We start from the raw sequence: 21,174 nt of genomic DNA on the forward strand, positions 1-21,174 counted from the left end.
TGTTATGCTCTGTTTCCCCATCTGCAGCTGCCCAGCAGGAAAGAAGGTACAATCATGCAAGAGGCCAAATGGAAACCTTAGGACATCCTCCACAATTGGGAGGTGGGAGTGAGTTGCAAATGAGAGAGTTGGGAGAAGATCAGCACCTAGAGCTGTGGGGGTCAAATGACTCTATCTAGAAAGAAGTGCTCATAGCTGCTCAACAATTGCAAAAAGAAACTGTGTAAAGCTGACAGCACATTCCTCCATTTCAATACTCGCTTTTCTGACCCAGCTCTGTGGGAGCTTGATCTTAAATTTAACCACTAAGTACCTCAAATTTCCAAAAGAGCACTCTGATACTCCAGTACCTATCAAAGAAATGACACATAGAATCCATTATTAAGGAAGCAGTAACAGGTCATTTGGAAAGTCAAAATACAATCCATCGGAGTCAGTATGGTTTTAAGAAGGACAAATGACTAATTTGCTAGAGTTCTTCAAGGTGTAACAAACAAAGTAGATAATGGGATCCTGTCGATGTAGTATAACTGGACTTCCAGAAGACATTTGATAAGGTGGTGATTTATTAGTTTGCATAGAGGATTCACTAACCAACAAAGTAGAGAATCAGGAAAAGTGGGTGTTTTTCTGGTTGACAAGATGTAACCAGTGACAGGGTTCAGTCCTCAGGTCCCCAACTACTTACAATCTATGATGATTTGGGTGCAGGAATAGAAGATCCCAACGCCACATTTGCAGATGACACTAAAATAGAAGGGACGGTGAGTTGCAATAGAGAAAAATTACAAATGGATATTGATAGATTAAGTATATGTGCCAAAATTTGCCAGATGGAGTTTAACGTGAATTACTGTGAGGTTATCCATTTTGATTAGAAGAATTGCAAAGCAACTTATTACCTAAATGAGAGAGATTTCAGAATGTTCCAGGACAGAAGGATCTGGGTGCCCTTATGCATGAATCACAGAAAACTAGTATGCAAGTACACCCCGTAATAAGGGAGGCAAATGGTATTTTGACATGTATTGCCAAAGGAATAGAGTATAAAAGTAAGGAAATGTTCCTACAACTGTACAACTTATTAGGAATATTGGACACAGTTTTGATTCCCTTATGTTAAAGAAAGATGTAGGCGCATTGGAGGCAGTGCAGAGGAGGTTCACTTGGTTGATTGCAGAGATGAGGGGATTGCAATAGAAGGGGAGATTGAGCAGTTTAGGCCCATACTCTTCAGAATTTAGAAGAATGAGAAGACAACTAATTGAAGTAGATAAAATGCTGAACAGGATTGACAATATAGACACAGATATCATGTTTCCTCTTGTGGAGCAAACTAAAATGAGAGGTCATACATAGTTTTATGATAAGGGGGTGCACATTTTAAATGGACATGACAAATTATTTCTCTCAAAGGATCATTAATCTGTGCAATTGACTACCCCAGAGCAGTGCGTGCTGGGACATTAAGTAACTTTAAGGAGGAGATATACATGTTTTTAATTTAGTAATGGATTGTATGGTTATGGAAGGCAGACAAAAAAACAGAGGTGAGACCAGAATGAGATTAACCTTGATAGTATTGAACAGTGGAGCAGGCTACAAGAGCTGAATTGCCTATTTGCGCTCTTAGGTCTCATGTTCAAATGGCTGTCAGTAGCTGCTCAGTGGGTTGGAGTCATGCCGCCTTATTTAACTTCATAGCCTCAGCTACACTCTCCCCTCATGGGGTCTGGTTAATACTGAGACCACAATGTCAGCAGGAGGAATTTTTTTTGTTTCCATGTCCTTGTTTACACTGAGTAGGTATATTCGGAAAAAAAGGACATTCAATAAAGTTGTTTTCACAGTGATAATAGACCTGTCCATATCAACAGTAGATTGTAAGGGCTTGTAAATCTCATGTGCGACAGTAGTTTCCTCCTCTGACCTCTGACCCAGGCAGGACACTGCTGGGCTGCTCATCTTGAACAATACAGCGAGGCTTGGTCCATTTTAACAGACAGTTGGGTGTTGTTTGCGAGATATATTTGGGTTCATGGCCCATTTACTCCTAATCACCAGACCTGCCGCATCCTTCTTATTAATTATTATTTTCTAACATCAAAATTCATCTTGCCTTCTTTTGGTGGCTTTTGGGGAGGAAGGAGGTTCCAAGAGGCGCTGCAGTGTGGATCCAGCCATTGCGGCTGCTTCCTGGTGGGTCCTGTGGTGTGGTGGGCTGCTTCGGCAACATGGTAAGGGCCAAGTCAGAAATGCAATGGCTCGGATTCCTTGCGGCGTCCTCTGTAGCATTTACGGAGGCATGGTGGGATCCGGCTTGGCCCAGGATTACTTGTGGCAGCTTCAATGTCGAGTTTCCTCAATCTGAGGAGTGCTGGAGCTGTGAATTGAACTAAGATGGACTTTGTCTTAATTTTTTTTATTTTTTAACGCATATGATGTCTATTATTAATATGACGCCAGAGTACGATGATTTAAACACTTTTCTCTGTAGTTGTTTTCTAAAAAGGCAAGTGACAATGAATTAATATATTCTGCCCTATGTTCTATATTCTGTCCTGTATTCTATCCACAACTTGCAGGTTTTGGACCTGTAAGAATGAAGTGACCACAGCAATTCAGTAAGATGCAGGCCAAGTAATGTTGGGCAACTTTCTGGGTCAGATAGTGGGCAGTCCACTGTAGGACCAGTGTAAAATTGAGTGGGGAGTGTGCACGTGATGCACACTCCCTTCACAAACTGTTAAGTTTGAATTAAGATCCAAATGATGACAAATGACCCCAATTTGTGTTTCATCATCTCCCAGCTGAGTCATAGCAAGTAGTTATCAACTCACTGTGAAAAACAAATTAAAGTAGTTCATTGATGGGAAAAAGGTGGTAAGCATCTTTTAGATTTAAACTCCCCTTCCACTAGTTTCTGCTGGGTTGAAATTCCCCCTTTATTTCTCCTAATAGCAGTGATTTATTATTCGCAGTATGGATGTCAGTGTGAAAAGAATTAGACTTAAAGGAGCCCATTACTAGCAGATAAACCAAATGGAGAAATAGTCTATAAAAGATGGAAAACCCATCATATTATGTACTGTATCATTAAAAAAAATGAGGAACTTGATGTCAGGTGTAATCATCTTTAACTTCCATTGGTATTTATCTAAGGATATAACTTCAAATGTGCCAACATGTATTTAAAGTAAATAAGAGGAGACTGGGTCCATGAGGGTGATGTTCCTGAATGTTTCTGGGACTGAGCAGTACGTAATTAATTATTTGCGATGATAATAAGAAAGTAAAAGTGTCATGTTTTGCATTAAAAATAAATGTTTATAGGAATTAATTCGCAGATTTTTTTGAATACTTCTGTACAGATTTAACAAAGCCCAGGTGTGATTTTAAGTGAATGTTTGATTGTGTTTAAATCCTGTATGTTTTCAGTCCCCAGGATATATACGAGCAGTCAGCGAAGATATTGTCCAGCAATGTAAAGAAAAACTTGAAATGATTGCGTGCAAAGAGCTCTTCTGTAACTGTGTAAAGTAAGTGCAAAAACACAAATGTCAGATTTTTCTATTATTCTTTAGGGAGTGATTTGTGTTCTCCATTTAACAGAAATATCAAGTTACTGCAGTTACCTTCTCATAATTTGAAACATGGTAATTGTAATTCTCTCGCTGTTTAGTTTTCATTTAATTATTACCAGAAGCATACCCTTCCTTCCAAATGACATCCTCTGAAATGTTAGATTTGAGCTTCATTGGTTGCTCACTTTGAATAATGAATCCCCCAGCACAAATCTGATAAAGATGCCAAGTTCAAGTAGCTAGACTGTGAAGTACATTTCACCATTTATCACTTATCTTCATTCTGCACTTAAGAGCGAGCAAAGCACATTTTTTAAACAGAGAAAAATCTGTGACCAGCTCAGTATGTAAAAGCATCTCTGCCCAGTCTACATAACAATAACATTGATACACACAATGAATTGAACTAGGTACGATGAGTTGAGGCACTAAATCAATTTATGGAGAACCTTTAATGTAAGATCATCTCAGAACATGTCACAGAGGAAGAACAGAAGCTGAGGAATTGAATGGTTAAGAAATGATAAGGAGATAGAAGGAAAGCTGTAATTCTCCTGGTCCTGTGGCAGGTGTAGAGAGTGCAACAGGAGGAAATGTCAATACAAGAGTTGAGGCTCAAGTCTATTCCTATCTTCAAGTGTCTTGATGGAGCTGGTGCATCAAAGGTGGCATCTAACCATTTAACAATGAGAAGCAATGAGTTTGAATAATCAGATGCTCAATTCTGTGCAGATTGCAGACTCTGTTGGGATCTCTCATCAGTGATAAGCGCCTGCTGACGCTAGAGACTAACAAGTGCCTGAAGGTGGCTTATCATGGCAGGAGGTGGGAGCTCGTGCGGCAGCTTTCTGTTTTTCAACATCCACCAGAGGCTGTGGATCAGGACGTCAGCTGTGGCCACAAGGGTGTTGTCCACATGGGTGAGCCAACAGCTGTCATTAAAATTTAATTTTAAAAAGAGGACATTTTTATTTCCCATCCTGATAGGTGGCACAGTGGTTGAAATCAGGAAGTGATCCCACCAGGCAATTAGTTTAAAAGTGCTTAATATTCCATGTGTAGTTTCAAGAGAGCTTTTTAATGGGAGAAACAACTAGATGGAATAAGAAGGGGCTCAGTACCTATAAATTCTGACATCAGTAGCAAAGTACGAAAAGGATGTCTATACAAATGACAGTTGTTAGCATTTGAAGTGATGGAGAGAGTTTAGGGTTTGCAATGGCTTGCAGGATGAAACAACATACCAATATCTAGCTTTATTACATGATAAATCACATAAGTTATTAGTCATTTATTGCTAACTCCTTTTGTCCAACGGCAATTATTTAAATTTATTTAAATTGTTCAAAAGTCTAGATTTTTTCTTTGTATTTTCAATCAAACAGAAATTGAACAAGGAACTTTACTATCCAGCTTCCTTTAAGAGTGTTTATTTTGGCACACATTTGAATAGTATGCTTTAAAATGTGCCAAATATATGTTAGTATCAGTCAAGCTGTCTGTTGTAGCCATATGCTGTTTTGAAAAGTTTGCTTTAAATTTTACATTGTTAAATTGTTTTGAAAATGTTTGCTTTTTGTTTTTGATTTCTACAAACCCTTCTGAGTTTTCTTTTGGTGGAAAAGATGTTATTTGAAATTCATTAGCTCTTTGACACTTCATTTAAGATGTAATTCTAACATGTCTGCAAATGTTTAATTAAAGTGGACGTATCCGGTGCTCTATGATAGAAGGACATGTTCTATTTATTGAGCTATGTTTAGTGATTCACCACATCCTCCTCTTTATCTGGTTAAACACGCTGTTAGGGGATGCTAATCAACTTTTGTTCAAATTAGATACACTAAAATCCCTATTTATCTTTGCAAATATGTTCCACTGGACAACAGTTTAGAATACAATTTCAGCATGTACTGATATGCTTCCAAATCTTTTTCTTTATTATTTCATATTTCAATAATTTATCTTGCATTTTATTTTTCTCATCAACAAGTGGCATAATTCTATGAAGTATCTACCAAGTCAAAAGTAGAAAACTTAATACAATCTTTGTGACAGTCTAATTTTTCTGGTTATAAGTATTTTGTGTGTCTTTCATGCTTACCATTTTCAGAGGGTAGTATTTGGTACAGTTCTCCCATCCTCGTCCAAATGACCACACATCCCATGTAAATGTAAATAGTTACAGACTGTGGGATCTTCCATTGGCATGTCATTGTAAATCCAAACCAATTTTTCCTTCACATCCACTCACAATGGGCAGAATAATCCCTTCCTGTTATGGCAAGGACAATATATTGAGAATGAAAATTCAGAATTTCTGTGTCAAGAAATTTTTTTCCCGATTTTTCCTTGAACTTCTTGAGAATCTCACTATTTTGGCACCTTCCTTATTTCTGTGCATTTCCATCTCGGGAATGCCCCAGCTTATCTCTTTTCTATGCCATTTCCAGTTTTCTCCTTGCCAGAGAAACTGGATGACACACATTCCCAAAGTGTAAATTAGAGCCTGTGCTTGCAGCTTATGACTCAGCAAAATTGTGTCCAACAGTGCTTTCACCACAAGCTGCAAGGACACCATTATTTTTGATCCTCGGCCCACAGAAGTCAGGACCAGCAGACCACCAGCTTTGCCATGTCATTATGCCTGCTCTTGGACCAATTCCCACACCACCTCAGCTCCTTAAGACTTTCTTTGGGTCTCAAGGATATCTACAGTTTCAGTGTTTCTGCCAGATTGCTTTACTCGCAAGGTCACACACATCTCTGGATCTGCACTTGGTGAATCCTACAGCTCTTAGCTTGCATTCAGTCATTTTGCGCTCAGAGGCTACCAGCTTTTCTCCTATTTCATGTTGCTTCAGGCTACCACCTCTGTGGTTCACCTTGCTTTTTAGATCAGAGAGGGTGGTAGATGGCTTGCGGCTGTGTGTACCATCGGATGTCAGTGTCATACCCACAGCATTACCAGCAGCTCACCCGGCAAACGCACTGCATGTGCTTCAAGCTAATGGCTGCGTGAAAGTCACAAGTGAATTATTTTCAAATGGGATCTGGAGGGGGGGAGCTGCAGCCAGATTCCAATCCAGGGTTTGGGCCACTATAAGACCTGCAGGTTGCCTGCAACTAATCCAAGGATTATGGGTAGATCTGTCAGGATGCTTTGTAAACCTCAGAACAGAATTCAGCTGGGGCTGCCCTGTGAAGTCAGTCTGAGGCATGGTCCGTAATCAGGCCTTGTGGTTTGGGTAGTGAGCAGTGGTGGGGGGGGGGCTTTACTAGAGAAGTCCATTGGAACCTGTTTGCACTGAGACACTAAGTAATGATGACAGTAATGGGAGCAATTCTAGATAGAAAGATGTAATCTCAATGATAATTGGAGGGGTTTGGGAGCTCCACGAGGTGGGGTTGGGGTGATGGCAAGGAGGTTCTCATGAGTCAGTCATGCTGGCCTCCATATGGAGGGAGTGAAGGGAGATGGGTACAGTGGCCATCGAAATCATGGGAACTCACAGATTTCACAGATGCTGAGTGTAAAGGACAGATGTTAATAGTCATATAAAAGGTCCACACAGAAGCAGGGGAGGCTAAGCGGTCATATGGGAAACAGGGCACCTGCACTGTTGCTACTTTGTGCTTTGGGAGTGGTGTCAACCTCTTACAGTTGGAGCAATCACAGGAATCCTGTCTCCGCTGTTTCGGTAATGCCACCCTTGGTGTCATTTTAAACTACACCAGCAGAACATTCCAAATCTTGGCCTTGAACAATCAGGAGCGTCAGATTGTTCACACTAATTTCCTCCTTATCAAGTCAGCAAAACAACTGTAATTGGCCACAAGCACTTCAAATGATTACAAGTCTCAGGTCATCACTGTTACACCACTGTTGCCCCCTCCCGTATGCATCATGGGCACAGAAAAGAGATGGGTATTACAGAAGGGGCATGAGGGTGAGGAAGGTGCAAGAGGAATACGTGGGATTAATGCACCATGTGGTGTGAGGTCTTGAGTCACGATTTCAACGAGACCAATGTCCCAGTAAGCAGTAGCAGACCTTCTAGCCTGCCTGCCTTGCCATGCAAAAACCTCCATACTGCCCATGGCCTTTGTTCAGAGACAGCAGTTTGGACTCTGTCCCAGCCTCCCTCCCTGACATGAAAATGGAGCATGCATGCAGTGCCTTCCATAAAATAAAAGGGTTTGCAGTGTTGGGATCTTTCCCAATGCTCAGTACCCTTCACAAAAAAATCAGCCTGCTGCTAGCATTTGAATAGGTGCTTTGTTATGTATTTAAGATGATGTCACCTACACGGCTATGGACCAAAACTTGGAAGATTGAATTAGGTGAGATAACCCATTCTGAACAGGCTAGGACATGATGGCTCCCTGTGTTGTAAACCTTTTGGCTTCTATGAGTGATCTGGCTGGAGATGTTCACAAACAATTGAAGAGATTAGTCACCGCAAAAAAGATTGCAGACAAATAGCTGTTGCATTTGTAAAACATAATTTCTAGGAGAATTCTGGGACACAGGATTATCTTTGTTCCCTGTCCTGTGTGCCTGGAATGGGACTTGCCCAAAATCTACATAAATGAAATCATGCCGGACAGCAGAATAGCTAACATGCAGCCTAGACTAGAGTTTACCCTTTAAAGAGAGCATACCTTGTTCCACGTTTTTCAGTATAAATTCACTGCATTTGGCTAAGAAATGCTATTACTTTCAGAAATTTATGGGATGCCAGTTGGCTCCAAATCAGGATTTTGGTTCATCCCGGGAACCTGCTATCTACAAGATGATTTATCTGTTGTTGAATCATCAGTTAAAATCCTGAGATAATGTTAAAAGTGAACTAAGCATTAAAACCCCATTCTCTGTTGGCAAAATACTTAAGTCTATTTTATATTTTAAATATTCCTTTTGGTTCTATTTCTTTAAAAGTGGTACTTCACATTTTCATTTATCATCATATCTATTTGTGGTGGACCTTAAGTAATGACTATTACTCATGTCATAGGGAAATTAACCACTGTTGCTTACAAGCTTAAGACCAATCCTTAACCAATTACCTTTCCGTGCTACAGTGTATTGGAATGTGTATTCAGAAATGTCACCACACCAAAAAACACATTTTGGAGTTTGTATCTGAATGATAATGTTTTCATTGTTAAGTTGCTTGCTGTGCTTAGTATAAAATCGCTGTTCTGATTACATTGATGAAGACAGTTGTGAAGGTTGACCTGGGTGTTATCCATGACACTCTAAGAATGCAATTCGTTTTAGCAATTTTTCCTTTATTATGATCTTAATTGTTGCACGACAAAATCATGGAAGGTTTCTTTCATTTAATAGATTAAAAGCAACACCATGGATTTACTGTATTGATTTGTTTTCAGGGGTTATGAAGAAGCCATTTTACATCATAAGAAAATTTCTCTTGACATGTGTTTGCTTTATTGCTGCAAAAGACTATAGTTAGTTTCTTGGAGAAGACAATGGTTGAACTGTTTAGCGTCAGACACTAGAGACTGAAAGAGAGAGGTTTGACCTAGCAAACAGTTTATGTGTGATTCTTGCAAAACGTTGTCAACATGTTACTGAGTTTAAGCAAGGCTGGTAATGACTATATTGGGCTACAGTTGGAGCAAAATGGTGCAGCATTTAGTGGATTCAATGCATATTTATATTGGAGGGTACATTGAATTAAATTGGACCTGCTATTTTAGCTGTAATTAAGTTTACCTGGTATGGTTGAATTTGAATAGACAATGGAAGTTAAGGTAGCAGACTGCAAGGACACAGTAGAAAATCATCTCACATTTCCAGCAGAGAGCTCAGTAGGTGGTCACTATTGCTTTAGGTTGATTCGAATCCTGGTTCAATGACCAAAGCTGGTCGTAAGCATTGGAGAAAATTCATTGATGCACCATCTTAAATAATTCCAACAGATCTGTATCCTGTTCTGACTGGGAAAAGTCATTGCTTGAACCTCATGTGACACAATGTTACTTTATTCATATAGTTTGTTGGCTTTTAGCTAGTAGCATGGTCATCAACCCAAGCTGTGTTGGAAACATTGATAGAAGTTTCTGTCAACAAGATCAGTGCAGAAGCCGAAGTTGATTTTAATGTAAATTCTGCATAAGTGGATCCAAGAATCTTTGGGCAATTATTGGAAAAAAATGGACAATTTAAAAATCTGTGGCAAAATCTTAAACGCTGCACATGGTTTATTTCTTTGTCAGGCAGCATAAATCTAATCTATAGTACTTAAGCAGAAAGTCGATCTTGATTATATTAAACATAAATAGATCAGTACTGCAGAAAAGTATTGATGTCGAAGTAAACAGGTGAATAGAATACAGTAGATACGTAACAAAAGAAGATTGGCATGAGGTAATGATGCCAATTTGAAGAGCCAGTGTAGGCATGATAAGCCAAATGGTATTCTTCTGCGCTGTAAGACTTGTGTGATTCAAATATCTACCTGGGATCTGGAATCATTCTTCTGGCTGAAGTATATCTGCTTCATGTTTTAAAAAGTCATCTGAGGCTGATTATGTTTTGTACACATGGCATTTTAAATATTATTCTAAGCTAAGATAACTATATGTAGAGTATAAAGTGCAAGAAGTGCACTTGGATTTGGAGGCTTGTTAGTATTTCTCTTTCTCAAAGTATGCCAAAGAAGCAGTTAATTATGCTCAAGTGATGCACAGCCTTTATCAGTGGTTATTTTAAGGCTGAGTCAGCATGTGGTTGAGGAAACACCAATATGAGTAAAATTGGCAATGTCTCTCTCTCTTCCAAGTGTAAATTAGTACCAACTGTAAATATTTATTGATGAAGTACAGAAACACTTCAACCCTTTCGTTTCTTGGGGATATGTTAGCTCATGGCAAATTGTGGAGAAGTGATGTTCTATTTTTCAAAACACAATGTAAGGGCAAAGTGGGTCCTGCTAGTTCCTGAAATGCAAGATGCTGAGAAGATGAATACCAGCTCTTAAAATATTTTTTTAATGATTATACAGGGTGGCAGAGTGAGGAAAGGTAGAGGGCAAATACTTGGGAATTACCAATGGCGTTTAAAAGCTGCTAGTTACAAAATCAGTTGTCTTGATTCAATCATAGCTGCATTACATTCTGAGTGATGTGTATGTCAACAAAATCTCTGTAAATAAGTAATAACTTTGCACTCTGGTATCACCATCAGTTTGTGGAAAAGAGCTACCATCTCATTACGTTGAACAATTGTAGTGGCTGTTTTAAACTTAAATGTAATAAAATCTGAGAGGCTTGTATAAGGTCATCAGTACACAACAAACGTGGTGCATTAGAGACACAGGAGGATACTGAGGGAGAAGTATAAGCAAGTTGAGAATCTGATGTTTTTTCAATGGCATGGCTGTGTACTGTATACTGTTCAGCTATTAGCACTGAGCAGTATGAATTGATTCTGGCATTCATTGCTGGGAGAGATTTGATATTCTAAACCTAAACTTGTGTGCATTATTCTTTTGGAAAAGTCCGTTTACAGTATTAGACATTGGCCGGGGGCGGGGGGGGAGCATGGAGAAAAATCTGTTAACGACCAAAGTTTGTACGAAATATTCCAAAAGATGGTCAAAGAAACTCTCAATTATTTGCAGGAACCTGTTTCTATTCATCCTAAATTAATCTTTGTGCTTTTGGAATTTGTATTGTGTAGAAAATTTGCATGGCAAATGACCAGAACCACTAGCATATGGTCAGGAAATGCATCAGTGCCGCCAACAGGCTGTGAGATACAGTGACTGAGAAACAATGTTTATTTACCAAAATTAGGAACAAAAACTGAAGATATGGCTTTTAAGGTTATGGATAGAATTTCTCCTTTCCTTGACGAGAAAGGTGAGAAAACACTGAGAGAATGCAAATAGCCAGAATCTCAAGGAGCACTGAGTTGTAGGCTGCCAGTCCGCATGGCTCCAGTTACTTTGTTAACACTGTGTTTAGTGCTGTGTTGCATGGAGAATTATTTTCCCAACTTTCCCTTCAAACCTTAAATGGCAAATTTGAAGCCTCACCATTAAGCAACAATTGCCTAACTCCCATGCATTTGCATTTCATTAAAGCTCCAACTCATCTTATTAAAATACCACTTAATTTTCCTTCTCCAAGGAACCCCTCATGGTGCAGATTCCTGTATGCAGATGAGAGTGGAGACCTGGTAAATGTAGCTCACTGAATGCTTGTCCCAGCCATCATCCAACTGCTCTTCATAACGATATTCCTGCCTGCTGCTTGACCAGCATTCTCCATGACCCTATATATGCATCATTTTGGCACCAGTTTCACCACATCATCATACCTACTCTTGGACCAACTCTCACGCCATTTCAGCCATTTCACACTTTACTAGAGAGTTCAGGAACACCTAGGACTTGTTTCTGCCAGATCACTTTGCACGCAGGGACATGAGCATCTCATACAGCTTTTGGCTCTCATCTTCTTTCTTCATACTCTCTCGTTTTGTATTTACTTGGAGGCTGCCAGCCTTTGTGTACACTCTCAATGATTACTTGGCATACACTTACTGACTTTAGCACTAAGCTACAGACTGTCAGCCTCTGTGTAGTTCCAATTACTTTCTTAACACATAGGGTTTTTAGTGTTCAGGTGCAGCATGCATCGCTTTGCAGTGCAAAGGGCTGGAAGGGTTAACGATTTCAGAGAATGAGGTAGGGTGAGAGCCATTGACTGTACATGAAGTTAGATTGAAATGATGTAGCAGATGGTAGAGTCATAGAGTCATCGATGTACAGCACGGAAGCAGACCCTTCGGTCCAACCTGGCCATGCTGTCCGGGTATCCTAAATAAATCTAATCCCATTTCCCAGCATTTGGCCCATATGCCCATTTTGAGGTCTTTTAAATGTTGTAATTGTACCAGCCTGCACCACCTCCCCAGCAGTCCACTCCACACATGCACCACCCTCTGTTTGAAAAAGTAGTCCTTTAGATCCCTTTAAGTCTTTCCCCTCTCACCTTAAATCTATGCCCTCTAGTTTTGGACTCACCCCACCCTGGGGGAAAAGACCTCGTCTATTTACCTTACCCATGTCCCTCATGATTTTTATCAACCTCTATGAGGTAACCCGTCAGCCTCTGACTCTCCAGGGAAAATAGCCCCAGTCTGTTTAGCCTCTCCCTCTAGCTCATATCCTCTAACCCTGGCAACATCTTTGTAGATTTTATCCGAACGCTTTCAAGTTTGACTGTGTCATTCCTATAGCAGGGAGAGCAAAATTGCATGCAGTATTCCAATAGTCACTAAAGAGTCCTGCACAGACACAACGTGACCTCCCCACTCTTATACTCAAAGCACTCACCAATAAAGGCAAGCATGACAAACACCACCTTCACTATCCTGTCTACCTGAGACTCCACTTACAAGGAACTACAATCCTGCATTTCAAGGTCTCTTTGTTCAGCAACACTCCCCAGGGCCTTACTATTAATTATGTAAGTCCTGCCCTGACTTGCCTTTCCAAAATGCAGCACCTCATATTTTTCTAAATTAAACTCCATCTGCCTCTCCTTGGCAAATTGGCCCATCTGATCAAGATCCCGGTGTACTGAGGTAATTGTCTTCACTGTCCACTTCACCTCCTATTTTGGTGTCATCTGCAAACTCTCTAACCATACTTACTATGTTCACATCCAAATCATTTATATAACACAAACAAAAAACAGTTGACCCAACCCTTGTGGCAACCCCATACCACCACCCTCTGTCTCTACCTTCGAGACAATTCTGTATCCAAATGGCTAGTTCTCCCTATATGCCATGTGATCTAACCTTGCTAGGCAGTCTACCATGAGGAAGGTTGTCGAATGCCTTACTGAAGTCCATATAGATTATGTCTACTGCTTAGCCCTCGTTCATCCTCTTCGTTACTCCTTAAAAAAAACTCAATTAAGTTAGTGAGACACAATTTCCCACACACAAAGCCATGTTGACTATCCCTAACCAGTCATTGTCTTTTCAAATACATGTAAATCCTGTCCCTCCATATTCCCTCCAACAACTTGCCCCTCAGGCTTGCCAGTCTATAGTTTGATTAATATGACCAGGCTTTTCCTTAGCATCTTCCTTAAATAGTGGCATTAGGCAATCTTCTGGCCCCTCACCCGTGTCCATCAATGATACGGATATCTCAGTGAGGGGGCCAACAATCACTTCCCTACCTTCCCACAGAGTTCTCAGGTACACCTGATCAGGTCCTGAGGATTTGTTCACATTGATGTATTTTAAGCCATAGATGGTAAATAGTAGCACTTATCTTTGCAAGATGGAGAAGATCATTGACCTCCTTCCTGAGCTGTTAGGTGACCCACTTCACCCAGGGCACAGCACTGACCCAGGCTGTAATTTGTGTCCAAGCTGGCATGGCCTGGTGGTGTGGCCTCCTGTGGCAATCTGCAGTGAGAGAAGGACTGCCTTCATCCTCTTCCACCACAAAACTGGGAGCTGGCATTCTTTACCTGTGGGCCATGCCCAGAAAGTAAAGAGTACCAGAATGGGAGAGACTGTTCGAGTTCTGCCACATCTGAAGTGGTGTGTATCTGGACTTTCAATATAGTGCCAGCAGCTCAAATGTCAGAAGGCCCTGACAGTAGCAGCACCTCCACCCCTCTCACTGCACAAACAAGGAACAGGAGGAAACCATTCAGCCTCATGGCACTGCTACTGTCCTTCAAGAAATCGTGGCAGGTCTGATTGCAATGTCAGATCTGTAATCCCACCTATCCCAATAACCTTTCAACCCCTTGCTTGAAAAGAATCTATCTACCTCTGCTTTAAATGTTTTCAAGGACTCTGCTTCAGAGAATCCCAAAGACTATTCACCATCTGAGGGGAGGCTGTTTGCCTCATTTCTTTAAATGGGCAGAAGAGTGAAGCAAGACCAGTCCCTGAGGAAGGTGTCTAAAAGACTATGTTACATAATTAATGAGGCAGAGAGCTCTCGCTCCAAGCCATGGCAGACAGTGCACTGTGAATCTCATGCAAACACTTCAACTGCAAAGGGGCAAGTTTGTCTTAAGTACTTTGATTTAGACAAATACAGATTAAAACAGTTCTACAGATATTTTCCTAAACTAATGGATTGAGAATTTAATCTTCCCAGTGACAAGGTATGCTGAGGTAATAGGGAAGTAGGATGGAGAGTGGCAGTTGGGAAGGCGATGGTATGGTGGTATTATCGCTGAACTGTTAATCCAAAGGCCTAGATAACGTTTTAGGGACTCAAGTTCAAATCCTGCCATGGTGGATTTTAACGTTAATAAAGAAAAAACTGAATAAAGAACCTAATGATGACCATTGTCAATCATTGGAAAAATCTATCTGGTTCACTAATGTCCTTTAGGGAAAGAAACTGCCATCCTTATCAGGTCGGGTCTACATGTGACTCCAAACCCACAGCAATGTGGTTGACTCTTAACTGCCCTCTGGGCAATTAGGGATGGACAATAAATGTTGGCCTAGCCAGTGACACCCTCATTCTGTGAATGATTTTTTAAAAGTATATCAAATAAACAGTTATATTGCTGGAGAAGGATGATGTGGTTCAAACATTTAGGAAAATAAGGGTCTTTGGGCGAATTAGTACGGTATGCACTGTGACCAAATTGTGGGAAGGAAATAAGGTAACAAATTTGCAGCTAAGCTCCAGAGAAATGCAACAACAATTTTCGCCTTGATATTCATAATGGGGACCTTCAAATTTCCCACTAAAGACTGAATAAACAATATTTTCAAAAACAAACAGCAAAAGAAATACCTGAATTGTCCAAATCTTTGATCAGTCTGTTTTCAGCCAAGCAACAAGAATGTTGGGATCGAGTTTTGGGAATTGAGAGGAACATATTTTAGTAGGAAAACATATGTGGAGCAGCCTCCTTTAACCTCTAGCAGTCAGTGCACTCAGACTTGTTACAGGCAGAGTTCAGGACAAGAAGTAAAGGACAGAAAGTGGAGAGTATGGTGAATGGTTGCTCTTCAAACTGGAAGAGTGTTTACACTGTTGGTCCACAGGAACTAGCGTTAGGGCAGCTGTTCTTTTTGCTACACCTTATATTAATTACATGGGCCTCGGAAATGTCGTAAATGATTCAATGTAAAATAAACAGTGAGCTGGACAAGGACAAATCTGAGGATGTCAAAGACTGGTGAAATGAGCAAACAGCTTGGAGGATGAAATTTACTGCAAAGGAATATGAAGTAGTGCATTTTGATATGTAGGATGACAGGCAATTTACATTAAATTGTACAACTTTAAAGTGGGTGCACAGACAGATACACTTGTGGGTGTAAGTACACAAATCTTTGTGATAGGAAAAGTTGACAAAGCTGTCGAGAAGCTTATGAGATCTTTTCCTGTATTAGTACAGGAATACAATACAAAAATAAGGAACTTATACTTAGATGTTTATAAGACATTGGTTAGGCTTCACCTGCAGTATTGCATTTTATCTGCAACACACTTTAGGAAAAATGTCAAGCTGGATAGAGACAGTGTAGAGAGAGTTTTAATAGAGCAATACCACAAGTGTTCGAAAGTGGGATTAGGCTCAACAGCTCTTTCTCAGCCAACCCAGAGACTGCACGATGAATCGATGGCATTCTCTGTTGAATTTCAATGACTTTCTGCCCGCAGTAAGTGAAGATCTTGGAATTGTCCTCCATTGAGAAGGTAAAAGTCTTGGTTAAGGTATTTAACAATCCTGAGCAATTTTGCTGGTGTATATCAGGTTAATTGTTTCCCGTAGCAGAAAGGTGAGTAACCAGAGGACATAGATTTATGGTGAAAGACAGAAAACCAGGGCTAACATGGGGATCTTTTTTAAACAGTTGTGAACTGTAGTGCACTGCTCAGAAGTTGATGAAAGCAGGATCAACAGAAACTTCACAGTTGGCACTGGATAAGTACTTAAAAGGATAAAAACTAAAAGTCCTATTGGGAAACAGCAGAAATGTGGCATTAATTTGAATAGCTCTAACTCAAAATGAGCGTGAGCAAAATACGCCAAATGGAGTCCTGTGTTGTATGATTCACTTAAAGTGACGCTGCTGATTATTGCCCTCGTGCCTGAAATAATGTGCAGTCTTTGTTATGATTACTGTTCCTGCAAGTTCACACAAAGTAACATGTCTTTTGACTGTATTTGTATTATGTTGTATAATAGGTCAGTGCATGATTATCTCAGTGGACAGCCATTTAATGAATACCAGGAAAGCATGTACTTTGATCGCTTTCTCCAGTGGAAGTGGCTGGAAAGGTAAGGCTCATGGAAGCAAAGACATATGTCTTTACATTGCATTTTTATTTAATCAAGCATGAGAAAGCTATTGAATATTCAAAATGTTTGAAGATCTGGGATTACAAACTGGTGCCATGTTTATAAAAGGTTTATTTTATTTGGCAATAATGAAGCTTATTATTGAGACATTAGATTTACAAGTAGGGAAACATGAAGGCCATCACATTGATCCATTTATGTTCAATAAATGTGTTTAGTACCTCATTGTTGATGCTTACTTTTTCCCAAAAATTTTATGCTGTTTGTGGCTATAGATAAGAGACAAACTACTTGCAGGTCACAGCGACTGATGCCCCACAGCTAAGGATGGTATAAATGTTTCAAGGAAGTTTTCTCTTTTCAGATTTTCTCCCTCCAAGGTGAAGTACATGGCAGTCATTTCTACATTAGTGAGCCTTTTTCAGCCACCCTTTATTAGTTATGACCTGCTGGATACCTTGCATTTTGTTTGGTGTCTCCTTATTGACGTATAATGAATTATTTAGTAGTGTTGTGACTGTGCTATTAAGCAAACTGAGGATTGTCATTAATGCAGCGGAACAATGATTGGAACCAGAACTAAAACTTGTAAAAATCATAATTCAACATTGGACCAGATGGAAAGTGTTTGCTTTGACAGTGTGTATATTAAAGCCTGGTGAGCTCAAGAGCTATACCCTGGTACTTAAAGAGGAAATGCAGTCTACTAAATTGTCATATAAAATGTTAAAGGCAACTACCTGTGGACTTAGAGAATCAAACTTTAACTCTTTTTTGTTTAAAACTGCTGCTAAGAGGCAGACATTTTGTCTAGAATTTTCTCTTGGTGTGATGAGATTTGTTCTGTTTCAGTCATGTTATGAATGAAACTGATGGAGTGTGACCAACATTGGCCCAGACTTCAGTCTGGAAAGTAGTTCTATTCTGGCGGTTAGGGAGAGGTTCTATGCTGTTGGAGTTGATGTGATGGAATGGACACTTTTGCAGTTGTAAGGTTTGGAAAGCTCAAAGAATGGGTTTCTTAAATGTAATAGAATCCCTACAGTGTGGAAGCAGGCCATTCAGTCCACTGAGTCAACATTAACCCTCTGAAGACCATTTCATACAGACCCACACCCACTACCCTGTCCCTGTAACCCTGTATTTCAATAGCTAATCCGCCTACCCTGTACATCCCTGGACATTAGACAGTCTAGCATGACCAGTCCATCTAATCTGTATTGTGGAAGGAATCTGAAGCACCCAGAGGAAACCCATGCAGAGAAATCTGTAAATTCTGCACAGATGGTCACCTGAGGGTGGATTCAAACCCAGATCGCTGGCACTGTGAGGCAGCAGTGCTGGCCCCTGAGCCACCCCGCTGCCCTTGCAGAATGTAGCTGCCGCAGGACCCCACTGACAGGCAGTTTGAATCACAGGCCAGAGGACTTGCAACTGCACTATTTAAACAAAAACTATGGAAATACTTCAATCTTTCAAGTAATACTATCAGCCATGAGGCATATTAACAGTTGGAAGGCTGAAAAGAAATTACCTGTGGGTGAACATGCTCTGTATATCATTACTTAAACTAACCGTAGTGAAAAACTAACGAGGCCCAAAGAGGAACTTGTTGAAGTGTTTAAGAAATGTCAGGTGGAACATTTCTAGTATCTTTGAGGCAAAGAGAAGAGAAATTTTAGAACTTATTTGCTACTAAATTGTTCCTCCACTCGTTTATCCAAAAGAAAAGCTATGCATTTTGTTTTAGCTCACGTTGTATTTTTCTTTCAGACAAGCTGTAACAAAAAACACATTTCGGCAATATCGAGTGCTGGGAAAAGGTGGCTTTGGTGAGGTAAGTTATTTTGGAAGCTCTTTTCTGCTCTGATTTTTCTTCTTCCTTGAACTCCGATTAAGTGCAAGAAACATGCCTTATACAAAATTACACATTTTTAAATGATTTCGAACATGTTCTAACAAGTATTTTAGCGACCTGAGACAAAATTCTGAAAATGTGCAAGTTCATAATCCACGCATAATACTCAAGGTTTGGAGGTTAAATGTCTCTGAAGACCTTAACATTTCTCCTGTTCTAAGTACATGGAAAATAAAAAGAACTAATTATTCTGTCTGTTTCAAATGTAGGTCTGCGCTTGTCAAGTGCGAGCCACAGGAAAAATGTATGCTTGTAAGAAGTTAGAGAAAAAGCGAATTAAAAAACGAAAAGGAGAGGCGATGGCTTTAAATGAAAAGCAGATTTTAGAAAAAGTGAACAGTAGATTTGTAGTAAGTATGAGTATCATTGCCATGTGATTTGTTGACCAGTGTGTACAGCCCACCTTGAACGATTACCAGAATCCAAGCCAATTTGTGTTTTTGAATGTTGATCATAATGTTGTATATTATGTCCTCATTTTATGCCTCATACAACACATTTAGAAAGGTATAATTTTGTCCATTGCTCTGTTTTGAGTTGGTGCTGAGCATGTTTAATCTTCAAAAGTAATACTAAGTAAACAGTGCAGTCTGTGTAGAAACAGTACTGTTTACTACCTTAATCTTTTGCTGAATTTTAACTTAATTGACTCATCGTCCTTGAGTTTCTTTCTGCAAAATTGTGAAGATATGGGGAACTGTCCACATCTTTTCATGCATTGAGAAGCTAATGGGTGTAACTTGTATTTAGTTAGATTCCTGTTAATTTGGTTAGTCTTTTCTCATTTGCCACTGACTTCCTACTGAATGTCTATTTGCAATGAATCATCTATACCACTAGGCATGAAAACTAGGCACGATGTATGGTATTTATAAACCATTTGATCAGCTCAGTACAATGTGATTACAAAAAGAATGCTGAATTCCAAAATAAAGGCTGAAAATAGTGCACATACAGGACAATTTGATGAGCAACTGAAGGGAAAGCCTAGGTTGGCTTTGTAGGTAAAAGCTTCCATCGCATTGATAAAAAAAATTAATTCCTAACCAATAATTACTATAGTGGGGAAATAGCGTTTAGAGAAATTTGCATTGCAGTGATTTCAACCAGTGCTAAATTTGAAAATATTTTCTGATATTTCAACTGATGTATTTCAGAAACAATAAAGCAGCATTTCTGTGGTGCCTGCTTCATTGAATAAACTAATTTCTTTTGTGACTGAGAAAAGAGAAGACCCTCGATTAATCAGTTGACTGGTCACAGTTGCCTCGTTGTTTGACAATATCCTACATGCTTTTCTTAGTTCAGGTTCCAATGTATTTCTGTATCTGAGTACTGCTTTAAGAAAACAGAATGGAAACTTTGTACAATTTCTTTTCATGGAAAAGACTTGAGCAGATTTTTCCACATTCAAGCCTGTGGTAGTGTTGACATTCCAATAAAAAGCTTAATTTTTAAATATAACATCTGTATGTTATATAAGACTTGAGTTCTGTTTATAGTGCGCGAGATTTACATTCTGCAAACATGACCTAGAGCTACTTACATCATTCTACACTTTAAGTAGATGCTAAGTAATATAAGACTGGTATCACAACTGTGACCCTTGTTTTTACTCAGTTCACATTCACCCATGGAGCAGTACGATAGCTAAGATGGTCTTCAGCTGAGGGTTACAGTCGAACAGTTGCCTAAAGTTACCACTCCTGTTTGCAGCACTGCTTAGCTTTACGTGGAAATACTGGGCTGGAAAAATAACTATGATGATGGCCCAATATCTCAGGCAGAAGACTAGTGGAAATACTTTCCTGTCCCGGGCAATTTTCTTCAAACCCCATCAGGATTAAGTCCTAATCAATTAGTGACCTCCCTACTGTCAATGTTTCTGGGTCTTTGGGGGGAATATCCTGTCTCCAAGCCGATCGGTTGGCTGGAAGCTTTTCAGTCCCAGCAGCACCACAATGAGAGGAGGCCACTATTGAGACTGAAGGAGGCACAAGACCAGGGGCAGCACAGGCAGCTTAAGGTTAACTGAAGTGGATGGGTTTGTTGGGGCCACTCAGACCCTGAGAACTACTAGGTGGAAAATGAGTAAAGTTCCTGCTCCTTGTTATCAAAGAGTGATGGGAAATTTTTACTAACGATGGCTCTCGCAAGTGTGAGGCCTTCCATGGGCCACAGAAGACCTTGATCAGGACGGCCGTACATAAGCCTCAAAAGACTTTGCTAAGGGATACCTACCTAGCAGCCTGCCCATGTATCATGACCTGAAGCCTCCCAACACTGGTAGAATGCCAATTTTGTGTCACAATGTGACTCCCAAAT

At 39.9% G+C, this 21,174-nt stretch overlaps 1 protein-coding gene across 3 annotated transcripts in view; it reads left to right on the plus strand.

The window, feature by feature from the left end:
• Window positions 1-21,174, plus strand: part of LOC125461777 (G protein-coupled receptor kinase 5-like) — a 252,483-nt gene that overhangs the window by 196,428 nt on the left and 34,881 nt on the right. For all 3 annotated transcript variants that reach the window (XM_048550971.2, XM_059653048.1, XM_048550972.2), the window contains 4 exons: window positions 3,439-3,539; window positions 16,818-16,910; window positions 18,705-18,768; window positions 19,059-19,199. In XM_048550971.2, the coding sequence (XP_048406928.1) occupies window positions 3,439-3,539; window positions 16,818-16,910; window positions 18,705-18,768; window positions 19,059-19,199 (399 nt within the window). The remainder of the gene's footprint in view (window positions 1-3,438; window positions 3,540-16,817; window positions 16,911-18,704; window positions 18,769-19,058; window positions 19,200-21,174) is intronic.

Source organism: Stegostoma tigrinum, chromosome 20, assembly GCF_030684315.1.
Source record: "Stegostoma tigrinum isolate sSteTig4 chromosome 20, sSteTig4.hap1, whole genome shotgun sequence".
Lineage (NCBI taxonomy): Eukaryota > Metazoa > Chordata > Chondrichthyes > Orectolobiformes > Stegostomatidae > Stegostoma > Stegostoma tigrinum.